This window comes from Haliotis asinina, chromosome 8, assembly GCF_037392515.1.
Source record: "Haliotis asinina isolate JCU_RB_2024 chromosome 8, JCU_Hal_asi_v2, whole genome shotgun sequence".
Classification (NCBI taxonomy): Eukaryota; Metazoa; Mollusca; class Gastropoda; order Lepetellida; family Haliotidae; genus Haliotis; species Haliotis asinina.
Genome location: NC_090287.1, coordinates 53719737 through 53737570, shown reverse-complemented (window position 1 = coordinate 53737570; position 17834 = coordinate 53719737). Strand labels below are relative to the sequence as shown.

General features: G+C 39.3%; 1 protein-coding gene across 1 annotated transcript; it reads left to right on the top strand.

The window, feature by feature from the left end:
• The first annotated feature begins 191 nt into the window (after positions 1 to 191).
• LOC137294781 (micronuclear linker histone polyprotein-like) lies at positions 192 to 15408 on the top strand. The gene is made up of 9 exons (XM_067825891.1): positions 192 to 444; positions 2105 to 2266; positions 3464 to 3546; positions 3744 to 3871; positions 4646 to 4731; positions 10711 to 10738; positions 11364 to 13030; positions 14812 to 14910; positions 15266 to 15408. Exons 1-9 carry the CDS (start codon positions 264 to 266, stop codon positions 15385 to 15387), a joined length of 2556 nt encoding a protein of 851 aa, XP_067681992.1. The 5' UTR covers positions 192 to 263; the 3' UTR covers positions 15388 to 15408.
• Positions 15409 to 17834: the final 2426 nt, after the last annotated feature.

The following is a 17834-nucleotide window of genomic DNA, read 5'->3' as shown; positions in this document are numbered from 1 at the left end:
AAACATCTTGGCCATTATTTTACAATGTGTATCTCCCTAATTCAGCCATATAAATGCTATAGATGCCTGGACAATATTCTTGGTGAACATCAAGAAAACAGAGCCTCGTTTTCATGTAGAGGGAAAAACAAACCAAACAAAACATGGAGGAGGACTTTCAATGCTGTAATCGGTCATATTTTCGCAAATTTGTCTATTAATTTGTGATAGACACTGTAAATATAATACATCCACGTATTTGTAGTTGATACAAAATGTAAATCATGCGAGGTAAGCGATTAACGAGATCTAATAAGGCGCCAAATGCCGTTGAAAGTGGAAACAAGTCGTCCGATTGGACAGGGACACACTTGTCTAGACGAGCTGATGAGACGCTGAATTTTGTGACCACGTCAACTCCAGCAAAACAGTCAACGAGGACGTGTAATGATACGACGTTAAGTGGTAATTCTTTGAGATATTTTCAGTTTGTGTTTTGTTTCATAATTAACTATCCCCTATTCTCTGACAAAACAGGGTAAATTGTTTGGAAATGTCTGGGATCATTTTGACAGTAGTTACATTACTTAGAAAACAACACTTCTAGAAGGAAGATCACCGTGGTTGATGCTAAAATATACTTGCATATTGTAGTACATGATACTAACATATATAGCTATATATGTGTGTGAAGGTAGACATTGCGATCTTATAGGAGATTGTGCCAGTAGAGATTGCGATCACAGATCAGTGCCTCTACCAGAAGAGATTGCAATTGGAGTCTCAACCAGCTGTCTACTGTTAGAATCTGTGATCCTTCTATTACAGATTTCAATTGGAATCTTTGCTGGTAGGGACTCATTACAAATAAACGATCTTAATCAATTGCAGTATCCACCAGTAGAAGCTCAAATCTTATGCAGCTTGTATGTTTAGAAAAACAAACCTGATTGCCAACGTTTACTCTGACATATGCATGAAACTTAATGTTCAACGAAAGAATATAATCATTTTTGTACTGATTCACGTTTGTATACTTACAATTCTGTTTATTTGGGTTTTTTTCACAATCAGCAATGTATATTTACCTCGCGTAATCAATATTCACGCACCTAACACGTTTCGGCATGCTATGCAGAATTAACAGGGCACATTAAAATCAACAATTATACGAATCGTCATCAATGTAAAATGTTCATAAAAACATACGTTTCAGCATTTGACACATCGCTATCGTAGCGGGAACAAGCCATCATCCACACGACAGTATCAAGGTGAACTGCGTGCAACGACATCAATATTTATGATAGTTAAAATCTGGACAAACACTACTACAAACAGTATAGTGAATAGTTTACGCCAAGAGCTGATACCGATGTAATATTGAAGTTTATGACTCACAATGCTGATAAGAAGGGTTTTTTTTATCAGGAAATGTTCAGAATTTGCCTGCTTTTGTCTTTATTCGTCAAAAAGACACATTTAAACAAGTGTAAGTCCCAGTAATCTTATATGAAGATTTTAATAATATTCTACATCCCTTGGGAGACCTTTACCAAATAAACACAAGCATATGTTCCTATTTCATTAATTAAAACCATTTGATTTGATCATATAAAGTCATATTAATCGCTTTTACTTAATAATTTTTTATGAAAATTTGTTGTAAAGTTATAAGGATTGTGTCTGAAATGGGCTTTCACAGTTATTTTTCCCATACAGCATCCCACCTTCTGGGGTCATGACCTTTTAGCATTACCACTTACCAATACAGACAACCTTCAGATCGGTGATGTCATGAATGAAAACTATTTTTTAGGATTTATTTTCCTCTTGATGTTTTTGCATTAGTGTTTGCTTGAAAACTTTGGATAAAAACCTCTACTTTCAAGTTTGTGATTTCCGAATAGTGACAGTAGGAAAGAGAAGACGATGTCTTGTTTACAAACACAAAATCTTACGTCACACTTTTATGTGTATTGACCATGTAAATCCGGAAGTGATAGGTGCGAGAAAATAGATGTCTGCGAATTTACATTACTCAAAGATATATGTCATGAATAAGTGGTAATTGTGTTTTTTGGTTGCATGTGCCCTTTTGCCTCAGTTTTGTCTGCTTTATCAGATACAGATGATGAAATCTCCCTTGCTCTGCGAGATACACCAACTGGTCTTCGAATGAAAGGATATTTTCGAGATGAATTTCTATCATCACAAGCTGCAGACTCTCAACTGGATGTCCGATGGGATCATACTTCACCAGATGCATATAAGCATCTAAAGAGAGGTGTGTTCAGCAGAAAAACTTGACTCCTAGCCAGAATATTGTTTTCCACTTACTTGTAGTTTGGCTTGATCATGGTGGTCTGTGGTTGATATTGTATGGTCAAAGCAAGAGCATAGTCTTCAGTTGATTATTGTGAGAAATATTTTATAGATCAGGGTTCAACATGAACAGGACCTGTGAAGGTCCCGGGTAGAATAGGCCTTCAACAACCCATGCTTGCCATGAAAGGCGTCTATGCTTGTCGTAAGAGGCGACTAACGGGATTGGGTGGTCAGACTTACTGACTTGGTTGACACATGTCATCGGTTCCCATTTGCACAGATCGATGCTCATGCTGTTGGTCACTGGATTGTCTGGTCCAGACTCGATTATTTACAGACCGCAGTCATATAGCTGGAATATTGCTGAGTGCAGCGTAAAACTAAACTCACTCACTCACTCACTCAACATGAACAGAAGTACTCAAGTTAATCCAGTCAAACTGACAAGTGATCGTCATTGCCATTAGGATCATTGCTAATCTGTACCACATCTTTTTTTCAGACATGCAGAAATGCATATTCATCATTACAATGTCAATATTATAGTGCAAACAAGGGACATTATGGTTTGAAACATCTTTAGCTTACTATGCTTACACTTGCAACTGAAATCATTTATCTGATTAACCATATGTTAGCCATTTTCATTTCCAAACAGAACAATTTGCTCCACAAATTCATTGTTTTATTTCCAGTTTCTGATACTTGTCAAAAGGAACTAAATATTGCAGGCCCTGTTCGGAAGTCCAAATGCTATGTACACAATTTGATGAATGCTGCCTTCCTGTCTTGACTGATTTGATTGCTCGTTTATCAAAACCTGTACATAACATATTTAAGGAACCATTAGAAATGTTGTCTAAGAAGTTTGATGGTCCAGTAAAATTAATCATACATATCATCATCTTGAGGAACAGACTGCATTTTGCAACTACCTTCAACATTCTTAAGCCCCTGTCAGAGGGCAACAGCATTCCATACAGGAGCATTCAGGAGTCCATACTTTTAAATGTAACTGCAGGCAAGATAATATGTGCTTTTGGTACAGACTGATTGTAATCTTGTTCAGAGAATTACGATTCTTTTCTGCTGAATCATTCACAAGATTCAGTTAGCTGTTTAACTTTATTGCATTTTGTATGCTTTAATTTTTCAGTTCAGAGAAAGACCGGATCACGACAAGACAAGGATGACTTGTCAGATATTGTATGCAGGCTGGCCCCAGCAGTTGGTGCAAATGTAAGATTCCTTTCTCCATATACCGTTTCTAATTGTATGTGTACATAAGAATATTAAAATTGTGTTTGTTCGATAAATGAAAAAGTCTACTGATTAATTGTTAATATCATCAGTTGATTACTTTTGAATGATTCTGTGTTTTTCTTCTTCTTGAGCAAGACTGAAGGTTTGATAGCCAGCATATTTTGTGTTTTCAGGGGGAAGAATTCGAGACAATTTCTAGCACACCGCCTCTGTTGTGCTCCTGGCTTCAAGCCAATAAAGCTACCAGCCATAACATGCCTTTTGAAGGGCAAATCTTTAGGGGCAACCACAAATTTAAACGGTAGGTATTGCATTTTGTTGTCAAGGAATACCATGTCAATTTTATAATTCATTCACAATGTGCATGTGGAATTTGCTGAAACTATCCAAATGGTATGCAGGCATATTTTCAAACATTTGAAACTGGTGGTTGACAGGACATGTTACAAATGGTTATACTTTGAGGAGTAGTGTTATGTGAGCCTGCAATATCATACCTACTCCAGTAATGTGGTATTTGTTTGCCAATACAGTATACTTAGTTCGAAGTAAATATTCAACCTGAACAATGTTGGTACTATGTGTTTTGTTCCTGAAAAAAAAGTAACATGCAGTTCCATAGGTAATGAGTACTTTTAACCTAAAGTTTGTTATGTGTGGACTTTTTGTGTTTTACACTGCATGTTCTTTATATGTATCGACATGTCATTCAATAAGATTCCTGATTGCCTATTTTTTAGCACAGTTTGTGTCTTCTGATATTACACCACATTGTGACCTGTGAAGGTCCCGGGGTAGAATAGGCCTTCAGCAACCCATGCTTGCCATAAAAGGTGACTATGCTTGTCGTAAGAGGCGACTAACGGGATCGGGTGGTCAGACTAGCTGACTTTGTTGACACATGTCATCGGTTCCCAATTGCGCAGATCGATGCTCATGTTGTTGATCACTGGATTGTCTGGTCCAGACTCGATTATTTACAGACCGTCGCCATATAGCTGGAATATTGCTAAGTGCGACGTAAAACTAAACTCACTCACTCACTCACTACACCACATTGTTCTAATTGTTGCAGAGGTGTGAAGAAAAAGAAGAGATCAAATGTGCAGAAGTTTGATGATGTTCTAAGTAATCTTCACCAGTGTTTAAACAGACTTGATGGTAAGTGAGACTGTACAGTGAGGTAGTTCATGACATGGGCCTCTCTAGGCATCATCTGTTTTGTAAGTGGAGCATGGTTATGTTTAGATTGGCTTTCTAGTTTCCAGTTGTTTGTTATCATAATGATAATCATTAATGTCGACTCTGGGTGTGGTGTTTCTTCTTTCCAGTTGTTTTCATGTGCTGCGGAGATAGAGAATCCCAATATACATCAAAATGAGATGATTTTGAATATTTTGTAATAATATAGTAAATATTCAACTTTACAGCTTGCAGAATGCAAGGCTCATTGGTGGTAGTCTCTTCATGGCAAATAACGAAAACGTGACATCTGAGATCTTAAGACTATCAAGTAACCACCAGGCTTTTAGGTTTTTACATGATGCTTTAATTACCCTGTGGCATATTCTCACACAGTCGAGTTGGTTCCACTGTGAGTGAATTAATTTGGGTGATGCGGTTCAGCTAGTACCGTGGTGCACTCACGTTGTGTGTACAAGAGACGATATATGCTGTCTTGCATAAAAGTTACATCTCTGACTGCTAATGTTGACCATACATCAGTGACATACTTTAACAACTGGTTTCAGCAGGTTGAATCCTGTAATGATTTATCAAACTCTTGTGTTGATGTCTTGCAAATGTTCATGATCTGATTGTGGTATGTCATATAACGTTTTTGGACATGAAAGAATTATAATCATCAATAAAACTAGTTAACATGGTGAAAACTTCAGTACTGTAAATGCTGTTTGAAGTTACTCGCCTTACTTGTAAACAAATTATCATTCATGCTTATCCATTGAGAGAAATTGTATCCAACTGCTTCACAGTTCATTGTGGACAAGTTACTGGATTACCCATCCTCGATATCTCCAGGGTATACGTTCCGATAAGTCTCCACTATACCCTGGACACATCTACGGCTCTGCCCGATAAATTCATTCCCTCCCTTTGCTGGCGCCGTCTTCTCACAGTAGCCTATCAGCTAGGCCGCCGTTATAACCGAGCTTGCCAGTGTCAGCAAAGGTGGTGGTCGCAACTGCGAAGGTTTGCTCGAAGTGCGACTCAGACTTTAGGGAAATCATACAAACAAATTGACAGGCCCGAAACTTTAAAACAACATATGCAAGAACTCCTTCTATCTCTTACACATAACCTCTGCATGGTTTCTGTTGCCAAGTATAATCGGTTAGATAATTCAAAAAACGAAAGTGAGTTGTGATTGGTTCGCTCAACTTCCCAGCGTAGGCACCTGATTGCATCAAAAGACAGTCAAGGGTTGTAATAAATTTATCTGGCAGAGCCGTAGATGCGTCCAGGGTATAGTGGAGATTTATCGGAACGTATACCCTGGAGATATCGAGGATGTGGATTACCATACTGGAACAAAATCTCAGTTGCCCATGCAGATGGGTTGTCAGCATCATTGTATGAACCACTGTTTCGTACTTATTGGATATTACTGCTTGACAAGTATTGGATGAGCCAGCGTAGTGAACGCTTTGTGACAAGCAGACAGAGCAAGTAATCTGGACAAATACACTTGATTGCTACAGGTAGATTGACGATTAAGCACGTGCAATACACGCTGACCATGGCGTGAAATCAATACCGCTACTGTGTAGCATGTGTTTCGAAGAGCAATTTAGTTCACCATCACAACATAAGTTGCACGAGGAAACTGAACTTTTCAATATTTAGACAACAAACTGTTTCCCTCTTGTTTGAAATGGAATGTTCTGGAGGGCTGTCAGGTTGTGGCGCATCTAATAGCTGTCAAGCAGTATTTAGGCTGTTGTAATATAGAGGGAATATTGTTCATAGTAAGCAGGTAAGGGAAGACACATAGGACACATTCTCTTTAACAGTAAATGTTTCATTTTTCCTTATCCCGACTCATGCTTAATTGCTTACTCTCCTCGTCCTGGTGAAGGTAGTGGAACACCTGAAATCCCTTGAAGTTCCCTTCTAAAAGATGCGGACGTAAAATCACACTCACTCAAGTATTACCTCACTTTCCCTCCACATGGTCAGCTGACTGCCATGATACTTCACTCTCTCCTTATAACCGATGAGGGCGGCAGGTGGCACCTGGGGTCCTGTACACAGCAATAAGTCTTTCATGCTTTTGGTTTTTCTAACTAAATTTGTGCTGTATGTGGTTTTTTGGCTTGTATATATTTGTTATATTATACTATTTTGTGATTTTGGCTTGTATATATTTGTTATTATTATGCAATTTTGTGATTTTTATGTCTATTTCTAACACATATTTCGTCAACTGAGACTTAGTCTCAGCTGACGAAATCGTGTTTTCAGTGCAGATTACGTCTGTCGGCGGTTGACCCGCACATACTTTGCCCGGCGTGTAAACCTTTATGTTCTGCTCATACTCATTCTGTATTTTGCATTAAATTATTATTTACTAGAGATAAGCACCGTCGGCTTACATTAGCCATGTCCAATCTAGTGTAATAAAGTCGGGGAAAAACGTTTAATAATTGATGCTGAGATTCATTCCAGCGAGATGTCAGCCGTATCTCCAAGGTTGTGTCCAGGGTCAGAGTCTCCGTTAATGATATGGAGTGAGGATACCACTCATCAAACACCGGCAACTAGATAGACACCGACGGCATCTTCAACGCCCCAGAACACATCTCATCTACAACAGACATCGCGTATGTCGACTCCATTCACGGGCATCGTAGACAACTCTTCAACACAGTCGTCAATGCATGCACTGTGTGCATTTGACACAGGCGTCTTCATGCAACAATTCACAATGCAAATGATGAACCTCATGGAACAAAGATTGGAAGAGGAAAGACAACTGCACTCGTCAACGATGTTGACTGTGAATCAATGAGAGCATTCAACTAGACCGGGACTCACATCTGAGGATGAAGAGGAGGCGCATGCAAGCAACTGCTCAAGAGGATCATCATCATCATCCTTATCCCGTCGCAGTTCGGAGAGAGATCCACCTACGCTGGAAAAAAGAAAGGATGAAGAAGGAAGCCTTGCGTTAATGTTTCCGGCGATAGCTCCAGTATCTAATATTTCTGAGAAGTCAGCATCCAAGTGTCAACAACAACAAGATCATCATCAGTCCCCGCAACGATCTTTCAAGATAGACGACATTTGTACGGACTTGATTTAGACTTGCATCACAAGTTCAGCAATCCTGCGAACAATGAAAAGAGAAAATGTTCCGGCCAAATTTCGTCACTCAGAAGAAGGATCAGCAGTTTACGTCCGAACACTTCATCTCAGCTACTACGGGACTGAATCTACTCCCTTGGAAAGAATGCTTGATAACTTGATGTAAAATAAAATAAACCATGTAAGAGAACGAGAGATAAGAATTTTAATACCAGTGCATCCAGGAGGTAAACATTGAAGATCAGGGTCAGAACAACTGGCGTTTTCCACCCTCAGCTGTTCCCATATAAGGGACTCCAGTCTTCAACTCATCTGGCAGAAGCGATGAATTCTCAACGATGAATACATCACGAAGATTCTTCGAGATGACTGCAACATTCCACTGCATACTACACCTCTGATCATATGAGATGACGGTATTATCTTCGATGGAAAAATTTCAGCACATCTACCTGTAAGACATTTTGTCTACATCAGCTTCAAGCGGCATAAGTTTTCTTTACTCATCTAGACACATGCTCGCCAAACAGTATGGTTACGGACAAGCCTAAATGCTAGCAAGGGTATCACCGTTTGAACAAGATATCACGATGATCAGTTATCTGCTACACTGGTGACATCACGTCTACAATCTGATTGGTACCCAAGAGACAACACCCTGAAAAGAAAACCAGTGATGTTACATCTACAGTCTGATTGGTTTTCGCGAGAAAACGCCCTGCGCAGAATGTGATGTTAGTTTTCCATTGTTGGGAAGTCGTCTACATTTGACCTACAGTCATTGAATGATGGACAGGTGTTGTTTACACACTAAATTAGCAGTCTACAGCGTCATTTGATTGTTCAGACAGCGTAGAGATCTCATTGTTGCCTATCAGGAGGCTTGCAGCAATGAATGGCAGTTTCTGAGCGGACAGCCAGCCAGCTATAGACTTCCTTGGAATGTCAACACATTCAGTGTTGATGATCTGAAGACGAAGAATGACACATCTTCACGACATACAAGCTCATCTACACTTTGATTTCACTATCGGGTTACTAACTCAGCTCGAATGACTTTAGAATCTAACTCCTCAGGATTTGATTCATCGCTACGTTGAGATACATCGCTACTCCCAGGATCGGTGGGTCGATGTTCAAGCCGATGACTAGAACAAGTTCTACTCTCTCCGTTATCGCTATGTCAGTGATAATGTCTACTCGATCAGCTCATGTCAGGATATGACCAGATGAAGATGCCTACTACTATGTTTATTACAGCGGTTCCTGAGTCATGGTTTCACTTATTGACCGATTTACGATGCTAGACAACTTGAAACGACACCCGCTATGGGGAACTCACCAGTCAAATGTCTGCGCAGGAACCTACATGATACAGTCGGCATTCAACAACCATCTCTAGGTGGACACGTCTCTCCAAGGACAGGATGCCCATCTAAACAACGATGTTGCAGCAGGAATCTGGAAGACAGAAGATCGAAATCTTCCCGTCAACCAGCTGGAGATGAAAGTGGTGATTCATGGTATCCATTACTGGTTGACAACACTGAGAGACAAGCTACTGATGATCCACACAGACAATTGAACAGTGGCTTTCTACTTAAACAAGGGTCAATGAGATCACCATCTCTACTACACCTGTGGTTTCAACTTTTTGACATGGTCGACAGTCTGAATCTCCAAATAAAAGCATGTCACATACCAAGAGTCTGTAACATCATGGCATATGCCTTATCTCGTCCTCTTCGATCATCACCAACAGAGTGGATGCTGCTTCGACAAGCCTCTAACCCACATGAAGTCAGAGCTCTAGCCTCAACACTAGCGCTACATGGTAATTGCTCGCTATCTACTGTTATGGAAGGCTGTGTTTGGAAGTCAAATACGGTTTTCGCCAACCATTACCTGTGAGACATAGCCACGGAGGACATTCATCAGTTTAGACCACTTGTTGTTGCTCAGCAACTAACAGTTCCCCATCGAAGCTAACTCATCTGTTTTATCACGTGACTTGTGGAAGCCAGACACTCTGCGGAGTATATTGGTGGAAAGTCTTGAACAGACATCTTGAACAGACTAGCATAAGTGATCATGACCTTGTATTCATTATGAAGATAATTAACATGAAGAAAGGTTGCAACTAGCTTCGATTGTTATATCGTGATATTTAGTTGCATCAGAAACTAACAAGACACTAGCTATATTAGTGTCATCACGTACCAGTCAATGAAGCCTTTTCAACTTGATGTGATTCCCCCCAAAAGTCTGCAATGAATATGAGAAGAATAAGACTGAATTATCGCCGTTACAAGTTCCTGTTAGGGGGGAGAATTACTGGACGTAAATTACAACAGACAGCAGAATCCAGCATGGTCTGACCCACCACCGTTTCCGTCGGATTCTGTAAGCAATTAAGCATGAGTCGGGATAAGGAAAAATATGTAATTTTCTGAATAAAATTGATGTTTTATACTTATCCTGACTCATGGCTAAAGCCCTCCCAGCCGCCCCTCACAGACACGCTGAATTCTCGTATTCTCGTGTCAGGCGATTATAGGAGAGAATGAAGTATCATGACGGTCAGCTGACCATGTGGAGGGAAAGTGAGGTAATACTTGGGTGAGTGTGATTTTACGTCCACATCTTTTAGAAGGGACCTTCAAGGGATTTCAGGTGTTCCACTATCTTCGCCAGGAAGCAATTAAGCATGAGTCATGATAAGTATAAAATATCAATTTTATTCAGAAAATTACATTTTCCAATAAAATATAATTTCTTTTATGTGAATTAGAATATTTTCCATTATGTTTTCAGATGAAGAAAATGAGAGGGAAAATCAAAGGTTTGTATCTTTTTGTCCTACATTTATGTAACTGATTATTAGAGTGAAAGTTTGATTTAAAGGGGAGCCCAGATGGCACAGTTGTCTGAGATGTTGGAATTCTCTGTGCCGAGTTGCATTCCCTTGGTGTGCAGGAAATCTGTGATTGTGCTTTTAAATACCTGTTCTCCAAATTATGTTTCTAAGTTGTTTCCCTGCTTGTGGGATGAAGGCAAAACATGTAAGACCATCAATTCGTGCATTCCTTCCACGTCAACTAACCTGCCACACCCTAATATAACTGGAATACTATCCAAACTGTGTTAAACCCAACTTTCTCATTCAATCACTGAAATGTAAAAGAAAATGTCAAATGCTGGGTATTAATTTTTCAAAATGTTCCTGAACTGGAAAAGGATAACTAGGCATGTCTCTGCATTGTTCTTTATTTAATGTCTTTTATTTCCTGATTAGTAGAATACTTCCCTGTAAGTATAACAGTCAGTTGAATCACTGAAACATGCATTTTACAGTGCAAATTCTTGACTAAATGCATGTCTTTATTCTACTGAACACACACACACAATGCAATATGGTACAAAATAAACAAGAGTCTACATATTGAAATATCTTTTTTCTCTTGTAGGTCCAGCAAGTCTTCTACTGACAGTGAGCCCTTTGTTCCCACCATTGAAGATCAAAACAAAAATGTACTTAAATCTGAAAGGAGATTAAGTAATCTAAACCCTGCCCACATGATTGGGGAGTCCAGTCTCCTGCCAAAAGATGCAGCCCAGGCTTTGTTGGATGAGGAGGAAGATCTGTGGAGTGATGACGAACTTTTTGAGGACAATTCCTTCATCCTTCAAGCAACTCAACTCCCAGTGGAGAAGATTGCTCGCTTCACACCTTCACTTTTTGCAGGGAAACGCAAACAGATCTCACCAGTGCTAGACCAGCCCAAGAATAAAACCAAAAGATGTGATGCATCACCAGAATGGGAGAAGGAATCCAGTGATGTTATTCCTCCAACCTGTGCAACAAAGTCAAGTAATCATGGTGGAAAGAGCACTTCTGGAGTGTCCAGACTGAATCAACATGGCTTGTCTAATAATAAACATAATCCAAGTGGCAAGACAAATGTAAATGAAAACAATAATGTGGTTTATAGCAGACAGGCGTCATGTGGCTTTTCTACAACAGTTGATAAGAACAATCAGGGAGAGTCAACAGCCAGAAAATCTACAAGTCCTTTCAGAAAGCACAGTAGTTTCTCTGGGTATGAATCAAAGAATACAGCTGCTGAATTGGGCAAATCAAGTTCTGGCTCCACCAGGAGCAAATCTCCCTGGAGGAAGACAAGCAGCTTTTCTGGAAGAGATGCTTCAGTCTCTAAGCCTGCCACTTGTGTGAGTGGAGCCCAGACTACCTCTTTTCAGGGACAGACATTGCCCTGGAAAAGTACTCAAAGTGCATCTAATGTTACGAATAGCTGTAACAGACCATCAACACTGAAAACAGCTGGGAAGATTCTTAAGGAAGCAGTTCCACCACAAAATCATCTACCTGCAAAAGGTAAGGTGTCTCCTAAAACCAGCTATAAGAGGGATAATCTTGACACTAGTTGGTCAGATGAAATTCTCAGACAATTAGCTGAACCTGATGAAATTTTGGAAAGTCAGGTGAACACAGTCCCTGTTCCCAAGGGGGTGTCAGATAAGTCCTTAGGAGAATATGATGACTTCTTTGATTCTGACTGTGATTTCAGCATCAATGAGACAATCACAAATGAGAAGACTACCACACATTCCGATGATGCAAAATCATTGGACAATGAAAGTGCACATACAATAAATCCAAGTAAGTTAGCAAAAGGAAAAAGTGATTCATTTCCAAAACAAAAGTTGACAAATACTGATTCAACTAAACAAGGAGCATCAAGACACTCTCCAAGAAATTCAAGCAAGCTTGTTCCAGTATCAAATGGGCATCTCAAAAATGCTCCTTCAAGTTCAACAAAAACAAATGTGTCTTCTAGAAATACAGCCATAGCTTCTAGCCAGAATAGTACACAGGGAAGATACAGTTTTCGGTCTACAGCTACAAAGAAACCCACAAGTGCATGTGTCCAAAACAGTACCAGCTCTTCTAATTCTCTGTCAAAGACAAAAAGGCCAGTGGTTATTCCTGTGTCTGCAAATGTATCGTCATCCAAACAAGTGAAGAGTGGGTCTGTTAACAGTTCAGTATCAAAACCTCAGACTTCACAGAGATCTTATGCCGTGGCTGACAACAAAACTACCCCCACAGATGGTGAGTAGACTGAAATTCTTAATGTCTAAAGTTCTGTCAGAAATGGAAAATAAATGTTTAGAGGTTGTTACTCTGTATCCCTAACATTTACATTCCTGCAAATAGGATATTTTGAAACTGGGCATTTAGTCCAATGCGTAAGAGGTTATCAAACAAGCATGTTTATTCGTAAAATCGGCCAAAACTTAGTGAGTTTTGTTTTACGCTGCACTCAGCAGTATTCCAGACATGTGGCGGCGGTCTGTAAATAGTCGAGTCTGGATCAGACAATCCAGTGATCAACAGCATGACCATTGATCTGCACAATTGGGAACCGATGACGTGTCAACCATTAGTAGCCTTTTATGTCAAGCAAGGGCTGCTGGCCTATTCTACCCCGGGACCTTCACGGGTCAGCCAAAACTTATAAACAAATATGACTAGCTACTGAAAACAATATATCAGACTATAGATGGCAATAAGGTTGCTCAGCCAATTATAACGACAGACCAAAGACTCACATTGCATGAAATGCATGCAATGCCTAGTGGAACAAAGGGGCCGTCATAAAGATATTTTTTTGCTTTTTCATGTGTGTTGAACATGTCTCATCTATTGATTAACATCTTACATGTCTTTTTTTTTCAGTTTATATTGAGTTATGTAAAATAGTATGGTACCTGATACCCATAGAAAAGCATCGTATGAAATGACTTAAACTATATGAGTAGCATGACCACCCGAAGACTAACAGGACTGGATGTTATTTGTAAATTGTTATGACATGTCATGTACTTCCACAATCCACAGGGATTTTCATATATTAGCTGATTTCTCTATCCCGAGCCTGACGCCAACCATCATGGCGCTACACCCATCCTGGCTTTGCTTTTGAGATGACCCCTCCGTCCTGTTTTCCTTATAGTGATAGTGAGACTCCGTAGTTGCTACATCTTTAATATTTTCTCCTTGAAAGTTATTGTTTTTTACATATAATAAAGTTAAATCTTAATTTCTAAATGGGCATTTAAAAAGTGTCCTTTGTAATACAGTATCATCGCATTCTAATTTGCATAAAGCCATGATCTTTTCCAAATGAGTCACTTTGAACTTTGAAAAAGTCTGCATTGCTCATTTCCGCACTTAGGCTGGACTTAGTTGAATAGATATTTCACATTTCCACATATCAGCTATATAAATTGTGGAGATAAGTGTTAGAAAAAAACCCAAAAAAACAAAAACATTTTGTTTCCTATTTCCTACATGAGATAAATTATCAATGCAGTTTTTCCCAGGGATTAGACTGAAGTCAGTAGTTAGTGCACAGTTGCCATTGGCTGACCAGAATAGGTTCCAAGTCTTAGATGACGAGTGAATATAAGATAATCCAGCTTAATATCATGGCTGATTGTGTGGCATCATGTTCTGATACTTTCTTGCGCATTAATCATGTCAAAGGGGCAGTGGGGTAGCATAGTGGTTAAAGTGTTCATTTATCACGCCAATGACCCAGGTTCGATTCTCCACATGGGTACAATATGTGAAGCCCATTTCAAGTGTCCCCACCTAGATATTGGTGAAATATTTCTAAAAGTGGCGTAAAGTGATACTCTCTTAAGCATGTTAAGTCATTTGATGGCCTGGTTCAGATCCGATTTCCAGCCTGCCATGATGAAGCAAATATGCTACCAACTTCAGCAATGAACGTCATTACTTGACCACCGGTGACAATGACTATGAGTGTGGCCTTACTTCCAGTGTCAGTGAACGTTTTTCCTGAACTTTCAAAATGATGATTTTAGATCTGCTGAGCACACAGACATTACTAGAGGATGACTCATTCCTGAAGGATGATGCTCTGTTTGAGTCCCAGATCATTGCCATGTTGGAAGAAGTTGAATGTAAGTAAAGTATATCTTTAAAACTACACATGCATTGGTCTTTGGAGGCCTAACAACAGTATACTTTCAAACATCTTGAATATTGATCTGCAGGCTCAGTATCTCAGATATGGTTCCGTCTGATATTTGATTTTATGGACAATATCATAAACACAATAAATCAATAATATGATGTCATTGTATCCAGTCTCACCCTGGATATCAGTATTCATTCAAATGTTTCTTGACTGGCTATGAGAACATTAACTTGCACTTTATTACACCATTAATTACTTTATTACACCATTAACGCATTATACTGCCTTACAGTATGTAGATTCTGATATTTGTTTGAGAACCATGCTTACTGTTTCAGATGAGGCTTCTCAACAGCCAAAATTGGAAACAAATGATGATAAAATCAGCTGTTCCCCTGATGAGATTGAACAGAAGAGGTTAGCAGCAATTGCTAAAAGAAAACAGAAGCTGAAAACCTGAAGGAAAGATGAAACTGAGACCAGAATGGTTTACAAGTGAACTATCGGTGATAAAAAGCCAAAGCAGCAGGACTGTCGTTGTCGCATCTGTAGCCCTGAATGCAGTGCTGAGAATCAAGACTGTGCACTTCCCATGTATTGTGATGATTTGGCAGCCAAACGGAAGCCACCTGGAACCTTACCCTAGCTATTCCAAGAATCTATGCAGTGTAAACCATCTTTGTTCCTCAGATGTGTTGGAATGTTATATCCTGATGTTTGAAGCCTACATATTAAGGCTTCAGTGTTTGACTGTTCTAGATTTCATCTTGGCTAGTTTTTTTCCAAATGAGACCACATGGGTCTGATCACATGGTTTGTGTGTTTGAAATGAGACCACATGGGTAGTCTGTACCTGGTCTTATCACATGGCGTATGTGTTCCAAAGGAGACCACAAGGGTTGTCTGCTCGGATCTGACTACGATGCTTATGTGTTCCAAAGGAGACCACATAGGTTATCTGTACCAGGTCTGATCACATGACTTTTCTGTTCCAAATGAGAACACAAGGATTATCTTTACCAGGTCTGATCACATGGCTTATGTGTACCAAATGGGACCATAAGGGTTATTTGTATCTGGTGTGACAACATGACTTTTCAGCTCCAAATCAGACTACATGGGTTATCTGCAGCAGATCTGACTACATGGCTTATGTCTTCCAAGTGAGACCATATGGGTTATCAGTACCAGGTCTGATCACATGGCTAATGTGTTCCAAAGGAGACCACAAGAGTTGTTTGTTCCAAATCTAAGAACTACATGGCTTATATATTTCAAAGGAAACCACATGTGTTCTGTACCAGATCTGATCACATGGCATTTGTGCTCCAAATGAGACCACAAGAATTATCTGTATCTGGTCTGACCATGTGACTTATGTGCTCCAAATGAGACCACAAGGGTTATCTGTATGTGGTCTGACCACATGACTTTTGTGCTCCAAATGAGACCACAAGGGTTATCTGTATGTGGTCTGACCACATGACTTTTGTGCTCCAAATGAGACCACATGGGTTATCTGTATGTGGTCTGATTACATGACTTTTTTGCTCCAAATGAGACCACAAGGGTTAACTGTACCAGGTCTGATTACATGGCTTATGTCTTACAAAGGAGACCACTTACATTGTCTGTGCCAGATCTGGTGTTCAGGTATACCAATCCTTTCCTAGCTTAACCCTTTACATCACTGCATATAGAAGGTTGGGAGGTTCATCCTATGTTGTACAACATACTGATTATGTTGTTTAACAGACTGTGCTTATCCAAGCTTAAATGAAGATCTTAATATTTATTGTCCATTTAGGTGGGATCAGTGTTATTTCTTGTTTTCCTGACGAAGTAGAGAGTCAACAAAAAGGAATAATAGATCAGAATTTACAAGTTCTTGCTTTGAAATGAAAAATAATTAAACCTAATGCATAGTTTTGCCTTATATCGGGTAATGGATAGTGTTATTATTGAGTTGAAATCAGTCCAGTGAACTTTGTAGAGATTTCAGCTCCACACAAATCATAACATACCCAGGGATGTAGGGTGTACTGCTTATTGAAGTGTTTGCCCATCATACCAATGTGGGTCAAGTGTGTGGTTCCCATTTCTGATGTCATCCACCATTAACATGCTGGAATATTGCTGAGAACGACATTAAACTCAAACCCTCACTGTCACATTCCCAAAGAGTTCAGATAAAGACTCCTATGGTATGGTTATTGCGAATCATGGCTACAAATCATTTAACTCTATGTGGAACATGGGATAAATCTCTCAATGATTGTATACGTATGCAGGTTTGGAAGTGAGTTTTGCAAGGTAGTTTCTCCTGTTGTTTTAAAAATTATATTATGAAGGAATAAGTAACTGAGTGTTTTTTCCTGTCAGAATCTTGTATTGATGTACTTTGGCTCAAACGATGTTGAACTGACAGATTCTGATAAGTCAATCATCATAAATGAGTGCTGAAAGGTAAAGGTTTACAGGGTTTTGATTCAAGCTTTACACGGTTAGCGTTTATTATTTACAAAGTTTCACTTCAATGTGTTGATAGTGCTGAAGGAGGTTTCCACATCATTCATCATTGTCCCAAGATGTAATTACACTATTCTGCACTTTGAACAGGAAGTACTTTATTGGGGATCCGTTTCTCTCAATAATATTGAACATCAGCAAGAATGAAAACAAGCACATACTGAGGTGCTCAAAGTGTCTGGATCTCTTTGTGAATGTAAATCTGCTCATGATGCCCTTCTTGTACTCCACAAACCAGTATTTGCAATGTTAATTGTCTGAACAATCAGACAGAAATAAGCATGGTACTGATCTCCTGACAAGTACTTCACCTTCAAATATCACATTTTAGCTAAGCATCTTATTCGAAATAAGTTGATTATACTGATGAGCATTCCT